General features: G+C 40.6%; 1 protein-coding gene across 1 annotated transcript; it reads left to right on the forward strand.

The window, feature by feature from the left end:
* The first annotated feature begins 1,157 nt into the window (after positions 1-1,157).
* LOC149284406 (40-kDa huntingtin-associated protein-like) lies at positions 1,158-25,606 on the forward strand. Its single transcript, XM_089496849.1, has 12 exons — positions 1,158-1,216; positions 2,277-2,323; positions 6,901-6,973; positions 7,079-7,238; positions 10,095-10,163; positions 10,867-10,987; positions 13,014-13,106; positions 13,601-13,665; positions 18,703-18,784; positions 20,693-20,739; positions 21,464-21,519; positions 25,525-25,606. Exons 1-12 carry the CDS (start codon positions 1,158-1,160, stop codon positions 25,604-25,606), a joined length of 954 nt encoding a protein of 317 aa, XP_089352975.1.
* Positions 25,607-26,918: the final 1,312 nt, after the last annotated feature.

Genomic DNA, 26,918 nt, shown 5'->3' on the forward strand with positions numbered 1-26,918 from the left:
TTTTTTTTACATTTAATATGCCAAGCCTGATCGGCTTTCCATATTAAATTTTAAAAAAAAGTATTATAATAGCTCCGGCCAGCGGCATCAGCACGCATCTGCCGTTTAGATCAGTTTTCCAGCAATCTGATGGCCGCATAGTGATGGGAGCAGAGTGAGGGGTGAAAGCTCCGCCCCCTCGCACTCACCTTTCACCCCTCACGCTGCTCCCATCACCAGGCGGCCATCGCATACGGCCGGCGGCCCTACTTTAATACTTTTTTTAAATTATTTTTTATTATTTAATTGCCATATTAAATAATAAAAAAAAAATATTATAGTAGCGCCGGCCGGCGGCATCAGCACCCAGCGGCCGTTTAGATTATTGCCCCCCTGCCCTCATTCACAGATATTCACTCCCTTAATCACGCATACTTGTTTATACCCCCCCTTGAACTTGCAGACTTCCACAGGGGCCGCTGCTTCCCTCTCTGTTGCTCGCAGACTGTGCGGACAAATTCTCTTGTACCGCCCAGGAAAAGCAGGACATGGAACAGAATCATGTGATGTGATGTGATGTAAATTGACTGACTCTGGGTTTCTGCTTTCCAAGCGAACGTTAACCTGGCCCTAATTGGGGATGTTTGGTCACCCTACTGTAAAACACTAAAAGCTCATACCCAGCACTCTTTCTTAGCTCTTAAACCATGACACACTTGGCAGGTATACTTTATAACTATTATTATTTATATAGTTTGCATTTATTCAAGAACTAATCATACATATTATAGTGCCAACAATTTACTCAGCCCTTCTTACAGTACACACACAACTAGAACTGTTAGACTAAGACAAACTGATATATTAGGTTAACAGTACTGTTAACTTCAAATATATACACTTCAGATCACAGAAAAAATATTATTTATCACCTACAGAAGTCGAACTGTACAGTCGTTTGTTACCATGACTACGTTTTTTTGTCAAAGATGTATCCCGTAGATTTCCACTAGATGGCGATCAACCCCCAAAAACGTACAGTGCTCATCATTTTACAAGATGCGCGCAGACCCGGAAGTAAATATATTTTTCGAACCGATAGCCAAATCATTGCTGTGTTATTGCAGCGAGAATCTGACAGTACCCGGAAGTAAATGAGCTGTCATAAGCTCTAAAGGATGGCGGCTGATGGGGATTTTCTGCTACGCTATAAAGCTGTGTCAAACAAGTTGAAGAAGTGAGGACATATATCTATATATTCGCCCCCATCGGTTTTGTGTTTATTCCTACTTGTAATTCTTGGCCCCGTATTTTCTGCCCCGTCATTTAACTGCATAACTACCCACGTTTTATGTGTTGTTGCATTCATTCCCATTTTTCGATTTTCACCGTCGTTTTCTGATAACGTAGCCATATTTTTCAACATGTGTGAATTCAGTGCCATATATATATATATATATATATATATATAGATAGATATGTATTTTAAAGCCAACAATATTCTTAGTCTATCAGGACATAATGTTAATATACTTGTGTACCACTAATCAGAACAGTTTTTAACAGTTTCAATGTGTAATTTTCTCAAGTTTTCTATTGTACTGATGTTATTACATTAGATATGTTATATATATATATATATATATATATATATATATATATATATATCCTATTTAAATAACTCTAGTTGAGCTTTAGTAGGATTTCAGGGGATGCTGTCATGAACAAAAGATGTAGAGACCAGAAGGCTTAGTCCCCAGAAAAGGGAGAGATTTGGTCACCCTACCTGAAAAAGCAATAAAAAGGGAATTCTATGTTCATAAATGAACTCAACATAAATAATCTACAATAATGAATGCTAAAATATACTTGCAGGTTTATGACAGTATTAAGATAAAAAAAAATACTAATCACATAATGAAATCCAACCACATAAGCAGGTGAATTCAAATTTGAGTTTTCAATGATTTTTGCAAGTTATCATTTACAAATAATTCTTAAAACTGTCACTTTGGCAGTATGAAGGTCTGTGGTACATTTATGAACCTTGATAAGGATTACTGTTATATATATATACGAGACTAACAAACATTTAGGTAGAGGTAATATCTTAAAAATAAATAAATAACTGTGGCTTAGGTTTGCTTCAAATAGATTGGAAACATTGCTTAAATATATAATAGTAATTAGGCATGCATCTATAAAAAAGTAACTTTTTAGTATTACCATTTTAACGTAATGGAATAAGTTTTTCTGTAGATAAGCCTGTCTTACTACAGTTTCCTTGTTCCCACTAGGCGATTTTTAAGAAAACCCAATGTTGCTGAAGCCAGTGAGCAGTTTGGTAAGAGACATTAATTACTATCTTCCTAGTGCTTGTGTATAATGTGTACATAACAAAAAGAGGTGGTCACACACAAGAATGGGTGATAAGTATTAAAGAGCAATCCTTACATTACATTTATTTTGCGCAGGCAGATTCCGTAGCGCTGTTACACTGGAATACTTTAACCCCTTAAGGACCGGGCTCATTTTTCGTTTTGTACCCTGTGGGACCGAGGCTGTTTTGACACTTTTGTGGTGCTTGTGTTCAGCTGTAATTTTCTCCTCACCCATTTAGTGTACCCACATAAGTTATATATTGTTTTTTTCAGGACAAGATGGGCTTTCTTCAGATACCATTATTTTGATCGTATCATCTTATTTACTATAAAAAAAATAAAAAAAACATGGTGAAAAATTGAAAAAAAACACATTTTATGACTTTTATTTGAAAAATCTTTTACTCACCTAAAAAAGCAAGTAAAAAAACTAGCTAAATAGATTCTACTACTTGTCCTGAGTTTAGAAATACCCAATGTTTTTATGTTTTTTTGCTGTTTTTTGTAAGTTATAGGGCAATAAGTACAAGCAGCGTTTTATGATTTCCAAATCTTTTTTAACAAATCTGGTCAGTCTGCCTCCATCTCCTCTTTGGAACATCTTTGAAGCCGGTTAACTCAATTTAACCCATTCAAACCATATATTTTTGAAAACTAGACACCCCAGGTTATTCCAAAAGCTGTTATTTTAACCCTTTCCATGCACCAATTATACAACTACACTTTGTCAAACTTTGTAATAGTAATTTTTTTTATTTTTTTTTCCACACAAATTGTACTTTAGTTATAGATATACAGGTGCTGGTATATGTCACTGTCAAACAACACCCCAATATGTGTTCAGCAACATCTCCTGAGTACAGCGATACCCCACATGCATGGGTTTGTCAGATTGTTTGGCTGGTAAAAGGCTACTTTTGGGGCATGCGTAATTCAGGTGGTCATTTGGTCATTGTGCCTCCCTCTCCTCTTTGGAATATCTTTGAAGCCGGTTAACTCAATTTAACCCATTCAAACCATATATTTTTGAAAACTAGACACCCCAGGGTATTCCAAATGCTGTTATTTTAACCCTTTCCATGCACCAATTATAGAACTACACTTTGTCAAACTTTGTAATAGTAATTTTTTTATTTTTTTTTTCACACAAATTGTACTTTAGTTATAGATATACAGGTCCTGGTATATGCCACTGTCAAACAACACGCCAATGTGTGTTCAGGAACATCTCCTGAGTGCAGTGATACCCGACATGCATGGGTTTGTCGGGTTGTTTCAGATTTAAAATGCCACATTTGGGAAGTGCGCTTTTTTTCTCCATTTTGGTCAGTCTGTACCTATGCCCTATATTTGAGCTAGGCCACTCCAATTTACCCCATCAGCCATTTTTTTTATATATTAGACACCCCTTGGGTATTTGAAGTGCTTTTATTTTAACTCTTTGTTGAGATTTTTGAGAATTTTTAGCACTTGCTCAAAATAATAAACTTTATTTTTTAATTTTATTTTATTTTTTTAATACTTTTTTTATATTTTTTTTTACACATTTTGCTGGTACTGGATGGTTCATCTAGTGACATCACTGCATAATTATTTTTAAATGTTAGCACATTTTTTTTTAATTTTTTTTTTCCATTTTTTATTTATTTTTATTTTTTTTGAATATTTTACTAATCACATAGTGATTAGAAAGCTGGGCTCCATTGACTTGCATGGTTGAATGCAGTACCTGTATTCAACCAGCAAGTGGAGCCAGTTCTCTAGAGGGTCTGGAGACCCTCTAGCGAACTTTTTCGTCTTTATTGTTTTATTTCCCGGGCCACCGCCATCTTGCTTGATGGCGAAGATCACCGGCAGCGGCGGCTGTGACCGCTCTCCGGAGCGGTCACAGCCCACCCAGAGGTAAGTGTTTGGTGTCGCTGGATGCCTCCTGATCGAGGCATTCCAGCGACACCATTTAAGTTTAGGAGGCGATCGTTGATCGCCTCCTAAACGCTTTTAAAACGGGCGTCCGCCGCCATACAATGTATGGCGGCTGTTGACGCCCCGGGGAGGGGCCAGACATGGCCCCCGATGCCGATCTCGGCCTTGCTGAATGCCTCGACATCGAGGCATTGCAGCAAGGCCGTTTAAGCGAAGAAAGTGATCCTTGATCACTTTCTAAGCTTATTTAATTTTTTGACGGTTCAGGACCGTCAAAGGTCATTTAGTGACCTTCTTGTTATGACGGTCCTGAACCGGCAAAGGTCGCGAAGGGGTTAAAGTCACACATACCGTATTGGCTCGGATATAGGCCGCACCCGAATATAGGCCGCACCCTTAAAGTTAGGTGCTTTTTTAAGGAAAAAATTTTCTTAGTTAAAAAACACATAGAATAGATATGCTGCCACTCTGCCCTCCACCCGATATATACAGCCACTCTGCCCTCCACCCGATATATACAGCCACTCTGCCCCCCCCGAGATACGCTGCCACTCTGCCCCCAAGATGTGCCCCCCCCGACTTACCAAAGCAGACGCCCGTGTGTCTTGCGGGGCCGGCAGGGGACAGCAACGCCATACGCGCAGAGAACTTCCGGTGCCGGCACTTCAGCCGGCACGGGAGATTGTCTAAGCACATCGTGCAGACGTTCACCGGCTGCGGCGATGCGCGTAAACAACCTCCGCTGCCAGCATGTCTGCACAATGTGCTTTAACAATCTCCCTTGCCGGGACTCCCCTCGTGGGAATTCTCGGCAAGGGATATTGTTAAAGCACATCGAGCAGACGTGCCGGCAGCGGAGGTCGTTCACGCTCATCGCCGGTGAACGTCTGCACGATGCGCCTAGACAATCTCCCGTGCCGGCACTCCCCCCGTGGAAAGTGCCGACAGGGGAGGCTGTCAGAGCGTATCGGAGAGTAGGATGCAGGTCCCCTGCACCGCTGCGGGGCATCTGTATCCTAACCCTGCTGCCTGCCCGGTGCCCGGAACTGCATGTCCCGGGCGTCGGGCGCTAGACCCCGAATATAGGCCGGACCCCCACTTTAAAGACTTAAAGTGGGGGGAAAAAGTGCGGCCTATATTCGGGCCAATACGGTAATAACAAAACTGGTACTAAAGGCCCTGCTCTTGCGATCTTACAATCTAGTCGGTGGTTGAGGGGGAAGTGAAACCATAGGAGAGGACTGCTTGGATGGGGATGAGTTGATAGGGTCCGGATGATCTGTTGAGGTCATTGATCGTTCGGATGGGTTGATTAGGATGATGGCTGAGAGTGTTAGGAGGAAAGGTTGTACGCTTCTCCAAAAACGTGGGTTTTCAGAGAGCTTTTGAAGGTTTTGTACAAGAGTCTGGTGGAACAGGGAAGGGAATTATAGAGAAGTACAGCCTGTGTGAAATCATAAATTATGGGAGTGAGAAGCGGTAACGACATTAGAAGAGAGAGGTAGGTCACGAGAGCAACGGAGAGAGCAGTTAGGGGTGTATTGCTCTAGAGGTCTTCAGCATATTTAATTGTACTAAATATATGGATTTCCCTTGATCTCAGTAGACTCCAACATCAAAAAACATCTAATTGCATACATGCATACATATATTTAAATTAAAAAAAGATAAAGAAAACACCTTACATTTACTTCACGTGAGACAACTGCATGGTTCTCACAAAGCATGCTTAAACTCCACAGAAAGTCCCAGCTGTTATATCCGTTGAAGCATCTGCAAAGTCCATCTGAAAGATGGTGATGCCGCTCAAAACCTCACTTCCTGATGTGTGTCAGCATCTGACGTCACACTGGGTGGAAAACAACAAATTTCGCCTTCGTATTAGGCCTACTCGTGTGCGTATCACACATTCTGTCTTGGCAGATATATATCCATCTTATCAGTCAATTAACCAATTAAAGTTTTCCATTAAACCCCCTCATAGATAAACTGTGTCCAAAACCTAGGTTAACACGGCAGCAAACCTAGTTAAAGATCTCAAACTTTAAACGATGCATACCTCCCATGCAAATTAAGTACATCCTATAAAAAATCTAAAACGACATAACCTACAAAATATACTGTACGTATATAGTTTAAAAAAATTTACCTTACCAAAAATTAAAAAGGTAAAATTTTTTATTGAGAGCTCATTTTCATTTCTATCTGTCCTACTTTCCTACCTCTCCAATCATGTGTAGCTACTGTGATGCCAATAAATTGCAACAAATATAACTATAATTGTCTCTATGTCAAAGGTTTTATAACATGAAACACAAAAAAATGTCATATTTATTGACGTGTCCTTGTGGCAAAAAGTATGTTGGATGTACCATTAGGAAATGATCTAAATATATTAAAGATCATATTAGAAATATAATACAAACCCCACAGGGTATCAGCACATTTTGCTGCGCGCCACAGAGGAGATCACAATGGTGAAACATGATTGGAGAGGAGGCGACATTATTAAAAAAAAAAACCATGTAAATTAGTTTTATGAGGGTCTGCATTGATAAGGGTGAAATAAGTAGATTTGTCCTGTAAGCTCCTTATTGTGTATTTCTTCACTTTTTAGGGCAGTTGGCTAAAGAACTTAAGCAACAAGACTGCCTTCAGTATGCTGGTTTCTGTAATTTGGCCATGGCTCGGTAAGATTACATTAATATTTGTTCACTTTTTTGTGTCAGTTTGTTATTTGTCATATTCCTGAGAAATGTGATGGCTGATCCCTAAACTGCACCTCTCTGTGAAAGATGTGAACAGACATTATTCAATGCACCTGGAGAGGCCATGGCTTTGACAGAGGCCGCCCGCCTCTTCCTTCAGGAGGAAAAGGAAACTCATCGTTTGAAGAGTTCAGGATTTGAGGAACACCTGCAAGCTGCCATTAATTGCTACAGCTTTGCTATCAAGGTTAGTGAAGCTCCTCTAAAATGTCCATTGAAAAGAGAGGGTGGTAGATAAGTGGATTCGGGTGGGTATAAACTATCCTGAATCTAAGATGAGACCAAGAATTGATTAAGGTCCTAGTCTTTACATCAGGAAAAATGGGCAGACTTGTTGGGCTGAATCGTTCTTCTCTGCCATCAAATTGTATGTTTTCTAATGCCTGTATCGCACTAATACAAATATGGAGGCTAAGCGTAATATTTGTGTAGGATTGTGATTTGCAAATTCAAAATGGGCACGCTGCTGAAACCGGTAAATGTACATTAGGAGGGTCCTTCTTGATATTTTATGACACACCAGTAGTCAAAAGCAGTGTTACTTGACTTGAAATTGTCAGTGAGCCATTGACCTACTAACACTAATTTTTTAACATCAAATTACAGCACTTGTTATTGTCTAGTTAACTGGTTTCAATGTACTTTTTTTTTTTTAGTTCAGAACACACTTTCATTAGCAGTAGGTTTACGCTGTACCTAACAACATCAACCTTTAGAACGCAGGCTTACAGGTGGCACACACTACACACTACCGATTAGAAGCTACAAAAGAAGATGGGAAAATAAACGAATGGTGTGAAATTACTTTAGATATCCTTGATTTGGGAAAAAAACACCTTGGAGAAGGTGGTTTGTAGAAACATTTTTCTCTCATATAAAACAGAAAAAAATACACGTGTTGGAAGCTTAAAGGTTGCCAAAATGAAGAAAATAAATCCAGTTGAAATTTAAATTGGATCACATGTGGTGTTTTTTTTTAGCTTGAACAGATGTGACCCGAAGGTTTAAGCTGAGTGAAAATATACATGCTGGCAGTTTGAAAGTCCTCCAAATGCTCTTTCAATAGTGTGAAAAGTAGCATGCTGGTGTTTTTAACTGGATGGACATCGTGTGCATGTGGGTTATTTGAAATGTAAAGAATGCAGACTAGTGGATTAAATCCTGTGAATAGTTAGATGGATTCTTTGTCACACACAAAAGTAACCTTGCTATTGAAAATATAACCTTTCAACATAACTTTTTCAGATTACATTTGTGTAAGATTTCTATAGTTTTGGCCAGTAGAAAAGTAAGACAGAAGAAATAGGAACACCTTAGCCTCCTCCATGTAAAATGCACATTGGAGTCCATGGAGTGCATTTTACTGCATGCAAATAAGTTCACTCATTCCATTTTTAGAGGCATTTAAAACATTTGAATACCAAATTTCCCTTTTCTGACTGGAGCAGGCAGCCTACTTAAGGTTACCACCTGTCCAAGATTTTACATCCTTATATCCCAGGGAAATGCTGGATTAGAGGTAGTGTAAATCGGTAGAATGGGATCGGCGAGCCTTTGTGAAAGCATCTGATTGATGCACTTAGCAAAGCCCCATAAAGCGATGCAAAGCATTTGGATGGAGAAAGACATTCAGCATGGATAGGTGGAGAGAGTCTGTGAGCAGATTTTTGCTACTTTCTCTGAAGAAAAGCTTTTAGTAACTATGCTTTGTGTTTCTTTTTGCAGCTGTCATTACTCAGTAAAGAGGATTTCCTCTCTCCTTTGATCTTCTTTCCTTTCCTTTTATCTCCTTTATCATGACTTAATCACTCCTCCTCTTTTTCACTCTTGTCTTTTTTGCTTTTATTGCTTTCTAATCCTTTCTTGCTTTTCTCTTTCTTCTTTCTCTGTATTGTTTTCTCTGTGTTCTCTTTTCTCTGTTTTGCCTCCTCTATTTTACTAGGTGTATGTCTCCTTTTTCTCCACACTCTCTTCCCCATTTCTCCAATGCTTTCTCTTTTCTAAATTACCTATTTTCCACCTTTTTATTTTCGTTTCTAATGTATCTCTTGCCTCTGATTGGTCTAATCTTACCTCTCTCTCCCCCTCTCTTCTTTAACTACTAAACCAACCATTTAGCTGTTACCAGTAAAAATATGCCCACGGCCACATCGCAGGTACAACCTCTCAAAAAGTGTCCAGAAAATGGCTTTGCAAAAGCAAGCAACCCTAAGTGTACTGCATATGCATGCATGCATTGCAGTGCATGTAAGGTCAACCTGCATACATGCAAATGCTGCTGCCCCTTGTTTAACTGCCTGTGATTTCAAGGAAATACAGAATGTGTTGCAGCTTTTAGCATAAACGCATGAATAAATTCAAACAATAATTTAGACTATAGTTTATACATTTTGTATAACAATCTGTGTAATTGTTTTGCAGATATTTATCTCAAAAATTGACTTTAATAAATCTGTATCTGAGTGTCCAGGCCATCTAATCAATTTTCTGTCCCGAAGTTCATTCTCCTCACCTATCTTTGCTAAAGCTGCAAGAACCAATCAATAACTTAACAACAGGGCAGATATAAGATAAAAAAATAATTGTACAGGCCGTATTTATGTTCTGCACTACCCCATGCATAACCCAGGGATGCGTCACCAGCCCCTGCACTGCCATCCTTACTGCTGAGTGCCTGGATATACCGTCCTATCCCGTTAGCTTGGTGCAGAGATGATAATAAAATACGGAGGCTGCTGAAGACATCAGCCTGAAACAAGCCAAAAAAGCAAATGTTAACTTTTCAGCATGAGTTAAACCAGGTGTGCTATAGACTACACTTTAATTTGTGCAGCTCAATATATTTTTACTAGCTATTAACTTTGCGTTTAGCTCACTTATGACATTACAACTAAAACTGTCATGACATGAGTATTTTGAGCGTAGACTGTCTTTGAATATCATTGGTACTATAAAGATCTGAAGTATTTATCCATCCTTTTACCAATTGGACTTCCACAAGGTAGACATTTTTAATTTACCAATTCTTTATTTTTATTTATAGGTTTACATTGAGTTAAACCAGCCGGTGATGGCAGCAAGTCTTTGCCTTGAGTTAGGAAATGCATTGAAGGTAACGAACCAGCACTTTTTTTATATTACCCGTTATAAATTAAAAATATTATTAAAAATATTATTAGATCACCAGTAATGCATTTTTATCTGTGCAACAGTTGAGTATTTACATATATAGAGCCAGCAGATTCTGTAAAGCCATTTAAAAAAAGCAAATTGAAAACTAACAAACATATTTTTATATTTAGTGAACTTGGGGACATTTTTTAAAGTAATGAACAAATCACCTTTCAGCACCTTTAGCAATGGCCATTAGAAGAATGTTGAGAGTGGAGATTGAAGAGGGTCAAGTAAAGAGTTGGAAACTTGGATGTATACAATATTTTCAAGAATCTTAGAGGCGAGCGGAAGTAGAGAGATGGGGCGGCAGTTGGACAGATCTGTCAGGTCCAAGAAGGACTCTTTCAAAATTTAAAGTAGGGTAACATGCTTGAAGTAGGACGGGACTGATCTAGCAGGGGTCCAATTAGATGGAATATGGCACAAAGATGGAAAGTGGCCTGTGCCATATACTTCAATAATCAAATTGTGCCCTTGCCCTCCATCCGTTTGATGAATTTTGTTTAACTCTTAACTTATAAGAACATTTTCCTTATTGTCTCCTCAAAGTGATTTTACTTTGTCTGTAGTGTACATTTCCACCAAATCCAAAATCACTTATATGGGCACGTTCAGACCAATCTACTCTCTACCTTGTTTAGGACATGAATAAACTGGGAGAAGCAATGGTGTATTTTCAGCGAGCTGCAGAGCTACAAACGCAAGTTCCTATTGAGTGTCTTCTATCTCTAGGATATGTGGCGTCTTGTAAGATCATGACACGTAAGTAGTTGCCACAGGTGTAGCAGCTAAGCTTGAATTTACTTAATATACCATCTAGCTTTTATTGACTGGGAAAGAGTACTAGAACCGGCTCCTTTTTAAATATATATGTGTGTTTTCAGTAATCATGTCTTGTGCATTAATAATCTTTCAGTGGGCACATTTACCTCCATTTAGTGCACAAGATAAAAACAAGAATCAATGAGATTTCATGAAAGTCACCTCCCAGGTTGAATCATACATTTTCCATGGCCAGCTCTGCCATTAATGCAGAAAAAGTATTTAAAGATAACCTTTAATAACCCATAGGGAATTTGGGAAGTTGAAACCACAACTGTCCTCCCAACATTTTTTTTGCTGCAGTCAGATTGTCTGAAAGTTCCCTTCCAACCCTGCAAGTTTCATGTTAGGTAGTTTCTGAAAAGCAAACTGCGGAAAAAAATGTGCCTGCAAGCACTGCCGTTTTGCGGTAGTTCACAAGAGGTTACTTTGCACAAAAGTGAGGCATCCAGCAACACCAAGAAAAAAATTTAGAGACCCCATACGATCGCTCCTAGGAGCAGTCTTATTCCTCATATGGAAAGGCTATATGCCTTTCAATTATGGCGGCGTTGGTCGCCTCCTAAGCTCAGCCAGTGTTGCTAAAGTGCCTCTATCTAGAGGCATTTGTCAACACACAAAAAAGTCAGAAGCCCCATTTGATTGCTCCTAGGAGGGGTTCAAACTGCCATCTGCTGCTTCTAACAAGATGGAGGCACCCATTCAAAATAAGAGTTGCCAGAGATTTTCTCCAGTGGAGCCCAGCTCACTAATCAATATGTGATCAGTGAATTCAAATTAAAAAAAATAAATATTAAATTGGGTGGGTTCAAACATTTCATAAATAGGGCATAGGCGCAAACTGATCAGATGTCAAAATTAAAATCCAAATATAACCTTTTAGTCTCAAACAACCGAACACACCTATGCATGTGTGGTAACACTGTTCTCATGATATGTTGCTGAACACATATTGGGGTGTAGTTTGGCAGTGACCAGGAACTATAAATTCATACCTAAAGTATGTGTGTGAAAACAAAAAACACCAACAAATTATTACCATAAACTTTGGTGGTAAAATTAGTGCATGAAATGGTTAAAATACCAGTATTTGAAATATATGCTGGTACTTTAAATATATAATAATACATTTTACATTTTAACCTTTAGAATTAGGGCTGATAGTGGATGATGAGTTGCATTGCCAAAATACAGTGCATGGCTTTGTGTCTAACAAGGTTATAAAAAAAGGAATTCTGTATGCACCAGGATAAAATATACACATTGATAATTAGATGATATTGATAAGGAGGTGCAACATAGCTTTTCTGCCTGATGTTGTGAACTTACACCAAAAAGTTGATGCCAGTACTGGCTTCTTCGGAGGTAAATGGGTATGTATTACAACATAAAACAACTGCTGTTTCAGTGATTCTAATATACGGGAAAGAAAAAAAAAATTTAACCAGGATATGCGTTTTCAGCATTGGCACACTGTCTTTGCTCTGAATCGAAGTGCTACTAAAGCCTTGAAAGTTAGTGTTACCCGATGATGATCATTGATGTTACCAGATGATGTTCATTGGTTCTAGGTAAACATAGTGGTGCTGGATCTTTCTTGTTCCTAGTGATGCCACTGATATAGTAGTTTGTAGTGTAATAGTTATTTGTGCTGTCACCATTTATACCATTGGTAAGATTATCGATAGACATTTTATGTAATTGCTGTGTTTTTGCGCTTTTGTGCATTTTACTGAAAAATTAAATTTGGCATTAAATAAATGTGTGTGTATGTGTATATACACACACACACATATATATATAATTTACAACCCATGTATGCATCAACACTGGCTATAGCATAATTAACAGCTGTTAATTTAGTGGCATTGTACTATCGAGGTAAATGCTGCATGAGCCTGTATTTATTGGAGAAGCAGTTTCTATTATTTTATACAATTCCACAAATCCATGTCTTGTGCTGCAGGTGACTATGATGGTGCTCTTGCAGTGTTCACAGAGATGCAACTTCTTGCCCAGGAGAAGGGGCTTCACACCCCAGGAAACAGCGTACCAGTGGGTAAGGAAGTTAGAAAGATGTATATTATGCTATATATATATATGTCCATGTGAGGTTAAATACTGCAAGTTGTTAAATATTAGTTTTCTGTTCTTTTCTGCAGCATATTATTTTGCACAAGTATGTTGTTTTTCACAAAAAATTTAAATATACAATGTTCCTTTCACTGATTTGAATCTTTTTTTTTTTTTTTATTATTTTTTTTTTTTTATACCCCTACACTCGCAAATTGAAAAAGACAATGCTAGGTTAAAAAAATACTATAACAGAGAGTGCAGCCCAATCTGTCTGTCTGTCTGACTGACGCTAGGAACTCAGTGGATTGTTTGAAATATAAAATAGTCAACTCTATGTGGGTTTTTGTTTTTTTTGCTTTTTTTTAGTCAACAAGTCCTCTGAATATTAAAACCAAAAAAATCTGTGATTTGAAGCAGAAACATAATTAAGTGATTGATCATGTCTCATAGCACTGTGAATGTACCTTCTGTTTACAGGGGCATTCTTGGATGTCATTGTAAAGTGTGAGGTCTCACGAGTTCTTCTCCTTATGCTGCTACAGGTAACAATCAACTAGTTTAGTTTGTTTTTTAAAATCCCTTCTTTTTGCTGTTATTTTAGAGAGTTTCATTTTATTGAGATTAAACCTTTTAGTTATATTAATATAACTAAATATATTAGGGGGTTGTCTGCAGGGAAATCTCCTCTCTGGCAGCTGGGGAAGGCATGCGCGATGCACGTAGACAACCTCTGCTGCTGCCGACACTTTCACTGGCGCTCAGCAGGTGAGGTTACCAGACAGGAGGATCCATGTCCCCTGCAGCGCTGCGGGGGATCTGGATCTTAGTCTCATAGTCAGACCTCATTTGGGTTCTGATTAGAAGACGACCTTGATTATAAGACAAGGGGTATTTTTTAGAGCACTGCTAGGAGTGAGTAAACATGTGCATGTGCTGTTCTACTGTGTAACAGCCACCATGCTGCTTGCATTTCTTCAATGGCCCCTGAAGAAATCACAAGACTTTACTTGCAAATCTTGCTTTGGTTGAAAAGTACAACAGGGTGGAATTTTATATCATTCTTTACAGTATGGATATCATTTCCTCCTATGTTGTTATTACTTGGTTATTTTCCAAATACATTTGCTGCCTAAAAATAGTCAGAAAGAATGAAAATGTTTTTCCTGAATATCATCCGTGACAGGAAACATTAAGTCTCCCGCCCAAAGGGAATATTTAATGTGTGTATGTTTGTGTATGTGCATTGATATTTTTGGTATTTTCAGTGTAATACGTCCATAATAATGTAGGCACAACAAATAGCTTCACATCTTAAAAGTGAAATAAAAAGTAAGGATTTTTTGCAGGAGTCTACAGCTAACACTGGAAGTGTAAGGCATGATTTTTACCAGTAATTCATCTACAATATACAGTACAATGGACATATTAATCTACCTTTGTGTAAAAACAGATTAGGTAACCTATTCTCTGCACACTATTTAAGTATGGTTTAAAGGGGCTAAAAATGCAAATTATAACAGATGACATGCCTTCATATCGGTATTGATGCCAGTAGGACATTTAATTTCACTTCATTGTCCCAAAGATCCCCCAAAATAATCAATACTAGTGGAAGTACTTTGTAAGTAAGTTCAAATAAATAAAAATGTACCTAGGGAGAAGCTGCATTTTCCCACCTCCTCTGTACTCAGAGAATTCTTACCACTGATTGGCTGTTTAAAACAACCCAATAGTTCGGGGTGTTTAGCACCGCTTAGCATTATTCGCGGACGATATATTAGGTATATTAACGGATGCCGAGACGTCTCTTCCTCAGTTTCTTAGTGAGCTTGAGACCTATCAAACATTTTCCAACTATAAAATTAATTTAGAAAAATCTGAAATACTAGGGGTGCGGGTTCCAACCTCTGTCATACATTCTCTTGGCCTTCGCTTCCCCATTAAATGGTGTGATACTAATTTTAAATTTTTAGGATTAATAATCCCGGAAGACCTTTCTTTACTATTCTCCTTGAACTTCCTCCCCCTTTTGGATAGGGTGTCACGGGATTTGCGCCGCTGGTCCTTCCCGCACATTTCATGGTTCGGGAGGGTTTCAGTGATTAAAATGAACATCCTACCGCGATTCCTCTACCTGTTCCACACTTTACCAATTTTTATTTCTCGATCTTATTTTAAACGATGCCATCAGACTTTTCTGAAATATATTTGGTCATCTGGCTCGCACCGCCTTGCTTTCTCCCACCTCATTCGACCTAAACTTACCGGGGGTCTGGGGGTCCCACATCTGGAATTATATTACCATGCGGCCCACTTACGACGGGTGATTGAGTGGTCGATTCGTTCTCCCAAACAGTGGGTCCTGCTGGAGGAGGAGATGCCCCCCCTTCCTATAAATATTTACCCATGGTTACCAATCGTGCCTGGCCATTCTCGGCCTATTAAACACCCAACTATTTCACCCACACTCCGAGTTTTTCGAAGATACGCCTCTAAGGGCCAGCTATTATCTTTTCCTAGCCCCCTTTACCCTCTATCTGACAACCCGGCCTTCCCGCCCGGTTGTATCGCAGGCCAGATGTCGCGGTTCTCACCCACACCCACGGGGGCTTTACGTTTTCACCACGCCTATGCGGGCAACGCTGTGAAACCTATGAGGGAGCTACTGGGTCCTCGCCCCCCTCGCGCACTGGAAAACTTTCTCTACCTCCAACTCTCACACTTCATAACTTCCCTACCTCGACGCTTTGACTACTGCAGACCCTGGACGGACTTTGAACAGATCTGCTCAACAACCTCTGAACCGCCGCATTTGATGTCCATACTCTACTCCATGCTACTCGCTTTAGACACTAAGTCTAAGCCATACTTTCTTGCCCTTTGGGAGTGCGACCTCCCTCATATTTCTTCCGAAGAGGATTGGGACAAAATTATTAGGTTAATACACAAGGGGGCCTTAGCTAGTAAAATTCAGTAAGCCTCTTACAAGTTGCTTATCAGATGGTACCATGTCCCTCATGATTTACACAGATTCCTCCCGGCGGTTCCTGACGTCTGCTGGAGGTGTGAAGGGGGACCGGGGACCTTCCTTCATATTTGGTGGGAGTGCCCACGTGTCGTACCTTACTGGAAGATTGTGGAACGGGTACTTCGGGAAGTGACCGACCCATCTTTTACCCAGACCCCAGAGGCAGCCCTGCTACATCACACCCCTCTTTCCGTCGCTACATATAAAAATTCAGTCACTTATCACATACTCAGCGCAGCCAAGGCAGTCATCCCACTCTCCTGGTGGAAGAAAGACACCCCCCCTATTCACATCTGGCTTAGCAAGATGAACTTTATCTCACACATAGAGGAATTAGTTTGGACCTCTCGGGGAAAAGAATTCCAATATAATAGACGCTGGTTTTGGTGGAGAGACCTTACGTCCTCCCCAAGGTTCCCTGAGACGCTTAACTGAATAGGCTCCCATGGTTTGAGCTGGCTCTCCAGCCCTCCCGGGGCCCTTCTTTTCATGCCGCGTCCTTATACACAGGCCTCTTATGTTATACATTACATATGTTTTACTTTGGATGGCTGTTAACACTGTCACACACGCGTCACCTTTCCTTCCTTTCCCTTTATTCCCCCTTTTTTTTTGTATGTTTGTTATGAAGGTAACTTACGGGTTCCTTTTTTGTTTTAATGTTGAGCCATGTTTCTCCGAAACCTTACCTCAATTTTGTTGTTCTTGCTGTGCAGGGTGTTCACTTTTTTGGCTCACACATCTCTGCGTGCCTCTGATTACTGGGGATGGTTTTCATGCAATGTGTTTAACATGTTTCTTGAATTGACATTGTAACCTAGGCATTTGTCTGTAATCTTCATTGTGCCTACCATTCGCATTCTCTGCTATTTTGCCTCCTATGAGTGATGTTTGTGTTGCTCTCTGGCTGTAATGCGGTCACGCGGATCATTGTATGCTATGTTATGACTGTACCACTTGTGTTCATCCTTGCTGCAGCTTGCTGTAATCTGTTGTTTTTACTATGCACAGCTCAATAAATGGAGAATTTATAAAACAACCCAATAGTGTCAGGAAAGCGCTCACATTAAAATCAATACTAGTGCTCTCCATTGAACCCCCACCCAGGAGATTCCAGGTGGAAATGCATAGGGCAATTGAAATGTTAATTTGAAAGGGACCATGGAGCCTTAAATTGCCTATTATGGCTGGGATGTACCTTTAACTACCGTATTTTCCGGCGTATAAGACGACTGGGAGTATAAGACGCCCCCCAACTTTTCCAGTTAAAATATAGAGTTTGGGCTATACTCGCCGTATAAGACTACCCCTCTTCACATACATATGCCTGCCCAAGTGCCCATACACATTCATAAACATTGCCTATATACATGCCTCACCATATGTATATGCACACACACACATATCTACCATCAGACCTCTCCCCCTTCGTTCTGCACATCAGATCCCCCCTTTGTTCTGCACATCAGCCCCCCCCCCTCTCGTTCTGCACATCAGCCCCCCCCCCCTTCGTTCTGCACATCTCTTACCTTTCTCTTCCTCCTCTTCTGGTTTGCCGCTCGCTCTCAGCGTAGTGCGGCTCCGCACAGCTGTTTATGCTGAGCGCCGAGGCTGGCATATAAACGTCATATCCCGTCGCCCGGTGCTCAGTGACAGAGAGCACACTGATAAGTGTTACCTTAATGTTGGCCTGGTTAGGGAAATCCGTGATCTCCCCAACCAGTCCTGCAGGCTGCAGCTGCTGATCGGGCAGCTGTGCACCCCCTCACAGCTGTGCCCGAGGGCACTTGCCTCACTTACAGCCCTGGGGGGGATTTCTCTATTATCGGTCCCCCCTGCATGATTTTCTGGGGGGGGGGGTCTGTCCCCCCCCCCCCCCCCCCCCCCCCCCCGGTTCCTACGCCCGTGCTAACGCGCCGCAGATTCTCCAGTCCGGCTCGGTACGTTTCAGCACCCGGTGTATAAGACAACCCCCAACTTTTGAGAAGATTTTCACTGGTTAAAAAGTCGTTTTATACGCCGGAAAATACGGTATGCATTTTGAAGAGCCAAACCCATTTTCTTATGCAAATGGCCTGATATGGTGATACATAATACATAATTGGGGTAATTTGTTGAATTTCAGCTTACTGATTCAATTTAACAATGTATATACAGGGCAACTCCTACAAGTATTTACCCTTCAGAATTTAAAATCAGTGAAATTTAATGGTTCAACTCACTTTCCCTCAGTTCACTATTTAGTAAACAAACAAACAAACTTTGAACCTTGTTTAACCATTTTGCATTTCAAACACAGGATTGTACATGAAAACACTAATTCAAGCACCTATGTTGGTGGCAAATCTACTTTGACAAAATTAGGTATGGTAGAACCATGGTATGCTGGCTTTTTGAAAACATACTTGTTAATTGATATTATGACTGGCAAAGTATTCAGATTAGCATTTAATCTTGAAGATTGATGATCATAGGAGATATGAGTTTTATGGACCCCGATATTCTACCTTGTCTTGACATTTATGCTTTCTAAAACAAAAATTTTTTTCAGCCTCCCCCTCAAAAACTATTACCTGAGCATGCACAAACTCTGGAGAAATATGACTGGGAGGCGTTTGATAGCCACAGTAATGGTAGGTCCTCATAAAGTTTTTGCTTAGAGCTTTTGGATTCCCAAGCGCTGATCAGAAGACATGATAGGAAATGCATTCTTTCTCTTACTGTGTGTAAAGAATACATTTATTGCACACACAGTGTAAGGAGCTTTGAGGACCATGTAAAGAATGTTGTGATCCTCCTTCAGCAAAAGTGCCATTATACAACGTGTAGGTTCTCCTCTTACTGTATGTCTGTGTTTCTCTGATTCAAAATGTTGTTGGAATGTGGATATATATGTGTGTGTATATATATATATATATATATATATATATATACACACACTCACACACATACACTATATGGCCAAAAGTATGTGAACACCTGGCAATCACACTTATATGAGCTTGCTGGACATCTTATTCCAAAACCATAGACATTAATATGAAGTTCCACTCATCTAGGAAGGCTTTCCACAAGTGCGTCTTTGGGAATTGTTTCCCATTCATCCTGCAGTCAGCGTTCCAAAGGTGTTCAATGGGGTAAAGTTCAGGACTTTGTGCAGGCCACTCAAATTCCTCCACTCTTCAAACTATGTCTTTATGGACCTGGTTTTGTGCCACAAAGTTGGAAACATATAATTGTCTAAAATGTCTTTGTATGCTGTAGTATTAGCATTACCCTACACTGGAACTAAGGGGCCTAGCCCAAACCCTGAAAAACAAGCCCAGGCCATTACCCCCCCACCAAACTTTACAGTAGGTACTAAAAGCCAGATTTGTCCATCAGTCGTTCAGAAAGAGAAGTGTGATGCGTGAACTCTGCTCCACAGTCTAGTGTCAGTGTGTTTTAGACCACTCCAGCCAGCACTTGCCATTGCACATAGTGGTCTTTGGCTTCTATGCAGCTGCTCAGCCATGGAAACCCATTTCATGAAGCTCCTGATGCACAGTGCTTGTGCTGATTTAGATTCCAGAGGCAGTTTGGAACACTGCAGCCCCGCTCTGCGAATGTGCATGGTCTACCCCTTAGTTGCTAAGCTTTTGTTACTCCTAGACACCACCCCTTCGCAATAATAGCACTTACAGTGGACCATTGGGCAGATCTAGCAGGGCAGAACTTTCAAAAACTCACTTGTGGCAAAGGTGGCATCCTATGGCACTTTTAAAGTCACTGAGCTCTTCAGTACGAACCATTCTACTACCAATGTTTGTCTGTGGAGATGACATGCCTACATGCTTGATTTTATACACCGATTTTATACACCTGTTAGCAATGGGTGCGGCTGAAATATGTAAACTCATTAATTAGGAGGATTGTCTGCATACTTTGGGTCATATAGTGTTTATATTTAATGTGCTCTTCCACCTAGACAAAGTAAGTCTAGTTGTCTAGTATGATAATTACATCTTAGCAGAATCAACATTATTCTTTTTTCTGAAAGTTTATTCATAGAAACAGCGCAGAAATATGTAATGAAGCACATGACAAGTGTAGCAGGCAAATATTGAAGTGAGAATACATTTTTCCCGATTAAAGTCCCCCCCCCCCAAATGCTGTATTTAGCTATACAAGCTATACAAGTGTTAAGGGAACAGTCTAATATCTGATAAATAAAATCATATTTCTTCCTTTTGTGATCTGAAATTTCTTGATGCTGATTAGCTGCTTAAGCTGTCGATAAGTGTCAGTAAAGTACTTCCAATTAAATTAGTAGGAATATGAAAAGTAGCAAATGCGCTTGGAGGATTCTGCAGAATCCCCCAATGGATTTGCAAAGCTGACCAAATGAAAATTAAAAGGGTCCAGACAGCTACAGACTCATATACATGAAATTGCATATGATGGCTGGAGTGTCCCTTTAAATTCAAAACAGCATCTTTAGTATGCCTCTTATGTTGTGACTGTAAGACTAATGTATATCTTGCTGTATTCCATTAATACAGTGAATTATTTGACAGAAGAGGTGTTTTTACTTTTGCAGTCAGTTGTGGTAAGTGCCTGCTGATTAAATTGTATAGCATATTTGTTATTTCAAAAAATATACAAAATATAGGATGTGTGGGCTACTTATGTTTTGAAATGTTCCTAATGTGGCTTGTGACATATACTCAAGTAGTGATTTAAGAATGTAGTCTGTAAAAACGGTTAAATAATTATAAAGAACCAATTCACTGATTAGTACTGTTGAGTGAGGTTGCCTTCGTAAAAGGACACTTGACATATGTAGTGAGGTGCTAAGGGCTCTGCTTTTTTAGATCTTGTAATTACAAAGGATTAGTGGGAGAGGAAGCAGAAGGTATTTGCAGTTAAATGTGAACGGTGAGTACAAATCATCTCAATTTAATTGCTTGTGGGATGTGTCTTGCCTGTAGAGATCTCAGGGAGTGTTTAATGGACTGAGGGCTTCAGGGTCTGTACAAAAATGTGTTGTAAAAATTTTATATCCAAGGTGCAGCTAGGGAGGTTTCTTAAAGGCGAGAATTAAGGAAGTTCAATGAGAGAGACATTATTCACAGCTAAGTGGGTGTGTAAGGAAATGTTTGGAGAGAAGAGCAGCAAAACATTGGGACACAACATTGTTGAAATGTTTGAATAAAAAAAGCCAAGAGTGTTATTTTCTCTGGGATTGCACACCCACTGTGTTTAAGCCTCATATATTTATATTTGTGTATGGTGTTCATGTTAAATCATTCCATTATTTTTATTATGTACAGATGGCATGCCAAGAAAATGATGTAGAATCTCTCAAAGTCCTGCAGGTCGAACTCTGGTAAGTGCCCATAGAGAGACAACATGGTACATTTCAAACCCTGCTAGTTAGAGGTTGGTACATGTAGGTTTGGCACAGTCAATGTTTGGGGGCATTCTCACTCGCAATGATACAGACAGTGTACTATTGGATTGAGAGGTTTAACATAAAACTACAATTTAGAGCGAGAGAGAGAGAATGGAAACCATGCTAAACAAAACATATATTATATATCTGGATATAAATGGTTTGCAAGATCAGAAGAAACATGGGTTTACTGCAGGGACATCTTGTCAAACTGACTGATTGAATAGGTAAGTAAGATCAGCGGCGTACCTAGAGTATTTGGCACCGGGGGCGGATCCTGTATGTGCCCCCCCCCCCGGAAACACTTCAAAACTGCATAGCATCTATTGTTATATACTGGCGCAGACATTGAAGGTGGTAACAGCATTACTGTTATCATTATATACTGAGGCAGACATTGATGATTGTACAGCATAACACCTATCACTATATACTGAGGAAGATATTGACAGTAGTACAGCATAACACCTATCACTATATACTGAGGCAGACATTGACAGTGGTAAAGCATAACACCTATCACTATATACTGAGGCAGACATTGACAGTGGTACAGCATAACACCTATCACTATATACTGAGGCAGACATTGATGGGGTATAGCATAACACCTATCACTATATACCGAGGCAGACATTGACAGTGGTACAGCATAACACCTATCACTATATACTGAGGCAGGCATTGACGGGGGAACAGCATAACACCTATGACTATATACTGAGGAAGACATCGACAGTGGTACAGCATAACACCTATCACTATATACTGAGGCAGGCATTGACGGGGGTACAGCATAACACCTATGACTATATACTGAGGAAGACATCGACAGTGGTACAGCATAACACCTATCACTATATACTGAGGCAGACATTGACGGGGGTACAGCATAACACCTATCACTATATACTGAGGCAGACATTGACGGTGGTACAGCGTAATCCCTATCACTATACATTGAGCTAAAACGATGCCCCAAAACGAAAAATCTGGACTGAAACCGAAAATGCAGCATTTACCTGTCCAAAACTGAATATGACCCCCCACCATAAAAAAAATCTCACACTTTTATTTAAAGTAAGTAACACGGCAAAATAGGACAAAAAATTCAATAACAATATTTATATATATATCAGGGCCGTCCAAGTTTTTTCTGCAGTGGGCCACTTCATCAGAATTGTATACGTGCGCGGGCCGCACTCATTGTTCACTGTGAGAAAATATGGCCTTTAATAAGATATGCAGATTAAAATAAATTAAATGACATAAAACCTTTACTTTTCCTCTCACTGATTTCTGGGCCTAGAAAGTTTTGTGACTACAAATTCAGGAATCTGTATAAGTAAAAATAAAATAGTTCTATTTATTTTAGCGATGCACTAAAATGAAAATTCTGGACCAAAACCGAAAATTCAGGGTTCACTTAGCCGAAACTGAAAATGACCCCCCACACACTTTTAATAAAAGTAAGTTACTGTTACTTACCTGCCCCCAGATCCCACGTTGCCTCCACGGAGGAGAGGGAGACCCCCCTCTAATACGCGGCCACCGGAGCCGGCACGGAGGAGAGGGAGACCCCCCCTCCAATACGCGGCCACCGGAGCTGGCACGGAGGAGAGGGAGACCCCCCTCCAATACGCGGCCACCGGAGCCGGCACGGAGGAGAGGGAGACCCCCCTCCAACGCACGGGCACCGGAGCCGCCACGGAGGAGAGGGAGACCTCCCTCCAACACAGTGCCGCCCCCCGCCGTCATCTACAGGACTGCCGCGCAGGAGAGGCAGACCTCCTGGAACACGGCGTCCGGTTTCGGCACTCGCTCGCCCTCTGGTGGTGAACTGCAGGCATATATGAAGGGAGATTGCGCCACACTCATCATGGTGGTGATTCCCTGACATTGGAAGTGACGTCATGAGGTTTGGCGGGAGATTTGAACTTCCTCTGTGGTTTCTATTTAAACCTCTTCAGTTCTATCTGACCTTGCCTTCTGTTGGTTGTCTATGCCTTGTGCTAGTGCCCAGATAGCGTTTCCTGATTCCGTATTCCTGTGTATGATCCTGGCTTGTCTGACTTCGTTGATTTCTTGATTCCTGACCTCGGCTACGTTCACGTTTATCCTGTTTTCCTGAATCCTGACCTCGCCTCTGTTATACGACTATCCTGCTCTCCGGAATCCTGACCTTGGCTTGTTATACCTGTTCTGTCCTGGAGTCCTACCTGACCACGGTGTCTCCTAACTACTTGTACGTGACAGTTACACACCAAAATTGTACAAAAAATTATATGTTATGATTGTTAACAGCAATCTCAGGTATACCCAGATTCCAGCATGTACTGGTTGGCTGGGCATTGTACCGGTATTTTTTGTCCAATTTTAGTGTGTAACCATGCTTTTATTAAAAGTAACACACTACAATTGGACAAAAAAAATCAACAATATGACTTGGCATGATAGGAGTGTGATTGCTAACAGCAAACACACTCTTTTTATACTCAAGCAACCAGTAAGTGCTGGAACCTAGGCATGATGGGACTGTGATTGCTAACAGCTAACAGCAATCTGCTAACAGCAATCACACGCCTATCATCCCAAGTCAGCCAGTACATGCTGGTACAGGGTGGCTGTAAGTGCAGACCCCATACTGCTGGCAGCATCAATACACAAGGGGGACAGCTAGCCAGGTTTCAGCATATACTGGCTGACTTGGCATGATAGGAGTGGGATTGTTAACAGCAATCACAGTCCCATCATGCCTAGGTTCCAGCACTTACACATCCATGCTATCACACACACACAAATTCATTCATTCACAGATTCATTCCCTCAATCAGGCATACTCATTCAAACACACTCCCCCACCCCCTTACCTGCACTACAGGTCTCTCAATGCCGATCACAGACTTCAGCAGGGGGCGCGGCCTCCCTCGTTCTCCCCACAGAGGAGGCAGGACTGGAGCAGAGAATAGACCCTCCCACAAGTAAGCAGCAAGGCTCTTGTGATCATGGCTGCCGATCTCACGCGGGCCGCACCTCGAGGTCCCGCGGGCCGCATGTTGGACGCCCCTGATATATATGATTGTTAACAGCAATCACACTCCTATCATGCCCAGGAATACCCAGATTCCAGCATGTACTAGCGGACTTGGCATAATAGGAGTGTGATTGCTACCCCCCTCTCCCTCCCTTCTCACTATCTACCCTCTCCCCCTTTGTAGTTAAAGGTTTTGGACTTACCATCCAGAAGTCCTGCGGTGGGAGCATGACTTCTCCTTCTTCCTGCTCTGCCGCTGCTTCCTGCTCTGCCGCTGTGCTGCTTCACTGCTGAGTGCCGAAATATGACGTCGTATTCCGGTGCTCAGCATGACATGCCGGCACCGCGACGGACTTAGAGGCCTCACGAAGGCACCCCTCTCTCTTCTCCACGTACAAAAAAAAGTGACGAGGCTGCCAGGGATCCTGGCAATCTGGGACATGTGGTCACCCTAGCCCGTGGCACCCCCCCTGATGAGTGGCACCCGGGGCGGACCGCCCCCCATCCCCCACTAGGTACGCTACTGAGTAAGATAATAGACCAAGGAGGAGCAGTACATATAGTTTGTCTAAATTTCAGTAAGGAATTTGACACTGTCCATTATAGATAAATAAATTACATAAAGTGTATATTCAAAGGAAGGTTTTGTTATTATTAATGGGGTACCTCAAGGATGATGCAGATGATACAAAGGTCTACAGCATGACATTTCTGATGGCACAAACCAAATGGCATGTATTGAAATCAAGGGATTTGTAATATCGTGTTGGTTATGATCCAGATCTGTTATTTTAGATGGTGTTAATAGACCGTGCTTTAACAGAATATAACATAGTTTCAAACTCATCATGCACATTTCCAGAATGATTTGATCCCATGCTGCTTTTATCATTACTGTTTTACAGGCCTCTATTAGCTGCTGAACAGAACCACTTGCTACATCTTGTTCTGCAGGAGATGATTTGTCCTTCAGGCCAAGGCATTTGAATCTTCATAACCTGGCATTTTCAGCCATGAATCAAAATACACTTATTCCTGAGGATATATGGCATTTTATGGACACTAAGGAGTTTTAAAGGCAGTCTCTCTATAATGCTTGGAGATCAAGTCGTTTCTGTTTTTCAAAAATATTGCTTGCACTTAGGAACCTTTTTTGTGTCATAAAGATGTAAAAGTCTATGGTTGTTATTCATTTGACAGTGAAGAATTACAATGCTCTAGAAGGTATTGTTTTTCAGGAACATTCCATTTTAATAAATGTATTAATCTCTGGTATATGTGTATGTTACTTTCTTTTACATTAGTTTAAGCCACAACTCATTACCCTCCTTCACGGACATCATCTCTTCTACCGAATTTACACACCAGTCAGTAAGATACTGTGGCAGGAGAACCAAACTGGGGCTCAACAAACCCTGCAAGTCCTTGCCGCATAAAGTGGATTCCCATTTCCATTTGGGCACAGTTACGTGGGGACGAAAAGTAGGGGATAAGTTCTTGGTTTATTTTTTTGTGACATATTCCCTACGTCCAAAATAAAGAAGCAAAGGCTCAGCACTCAAATGATAAGGTGAGTTTATTTCACACAGGCAACGTTTCGACGCACAGGTCTTTCTCGAAACGTTGCCTGTGTGAAATAAACTCACCTTATCATTTGAGTGCTGAGCCTTTGCTTCTTTATTTTGGATTTATTGAGGGACTTGGTGGTACCCTGGCTCGTGCACCATTTTACTGCTGAGTGCTGCATTCCAACCTTTCTTTTTGTATATTCCCTACATCCACTGTTGTAGTAAAGGGGTTAAGGCAGTAATATTACAGTGATATAATACATGTACAAACAGATAAAAGAGTGGACTACGGTTGTGCTAAACATGTCACTGAAACCTTATACCATTAAGCCTATTTCTTAGGAAAGTACATGCTGCGTGTGCTGTGGATTGCATTTTGTAGTTAATAGGGAGGTGCTGCGATGTTAGAAGTTCTGCCAACAATTGCATTTAAAAAAAAAAACATGAACTCTTCCTCATTATTATTGGCACCAAGTGTACAGACATGATTTGAGGTTTATTTGTCTAGTTTGGAAAAGACATATTCATCCATGCCTGCAGCTTCTTTTCAGATATGACAAGTTCCTAACCTGACACATCTATAACTGAGCTTGTAAGAAGTTTAGCATTTTGATACAACTATTTTTGCTAATGTTTGTATGGAATTTGAGGCAGGTTGCCCCAGTTTAGTTGCAGACAGATTATACCCAGTTACTGTTAAGTAACATTACAGATTAAAGAGCATCTTGCAA

This window comes from Sceloporus occidentalis, unplaced genomic scaffold (assembly GCF_023333645.1).
Source record: "Sceloporus occidentalis isolate IW3139 unplaced genomic scaffold, rSceOcc1.0.p SCAF_94, whole genome shotgun sequence".
NCBI classification, from domain to species: domain Eukaryota; kingdom Metazoa; phylum Chordata; class Lepidosauria; order Squamata; family Phrynosomatidae; genus Sceloporus; species Sceloporus occidentalis.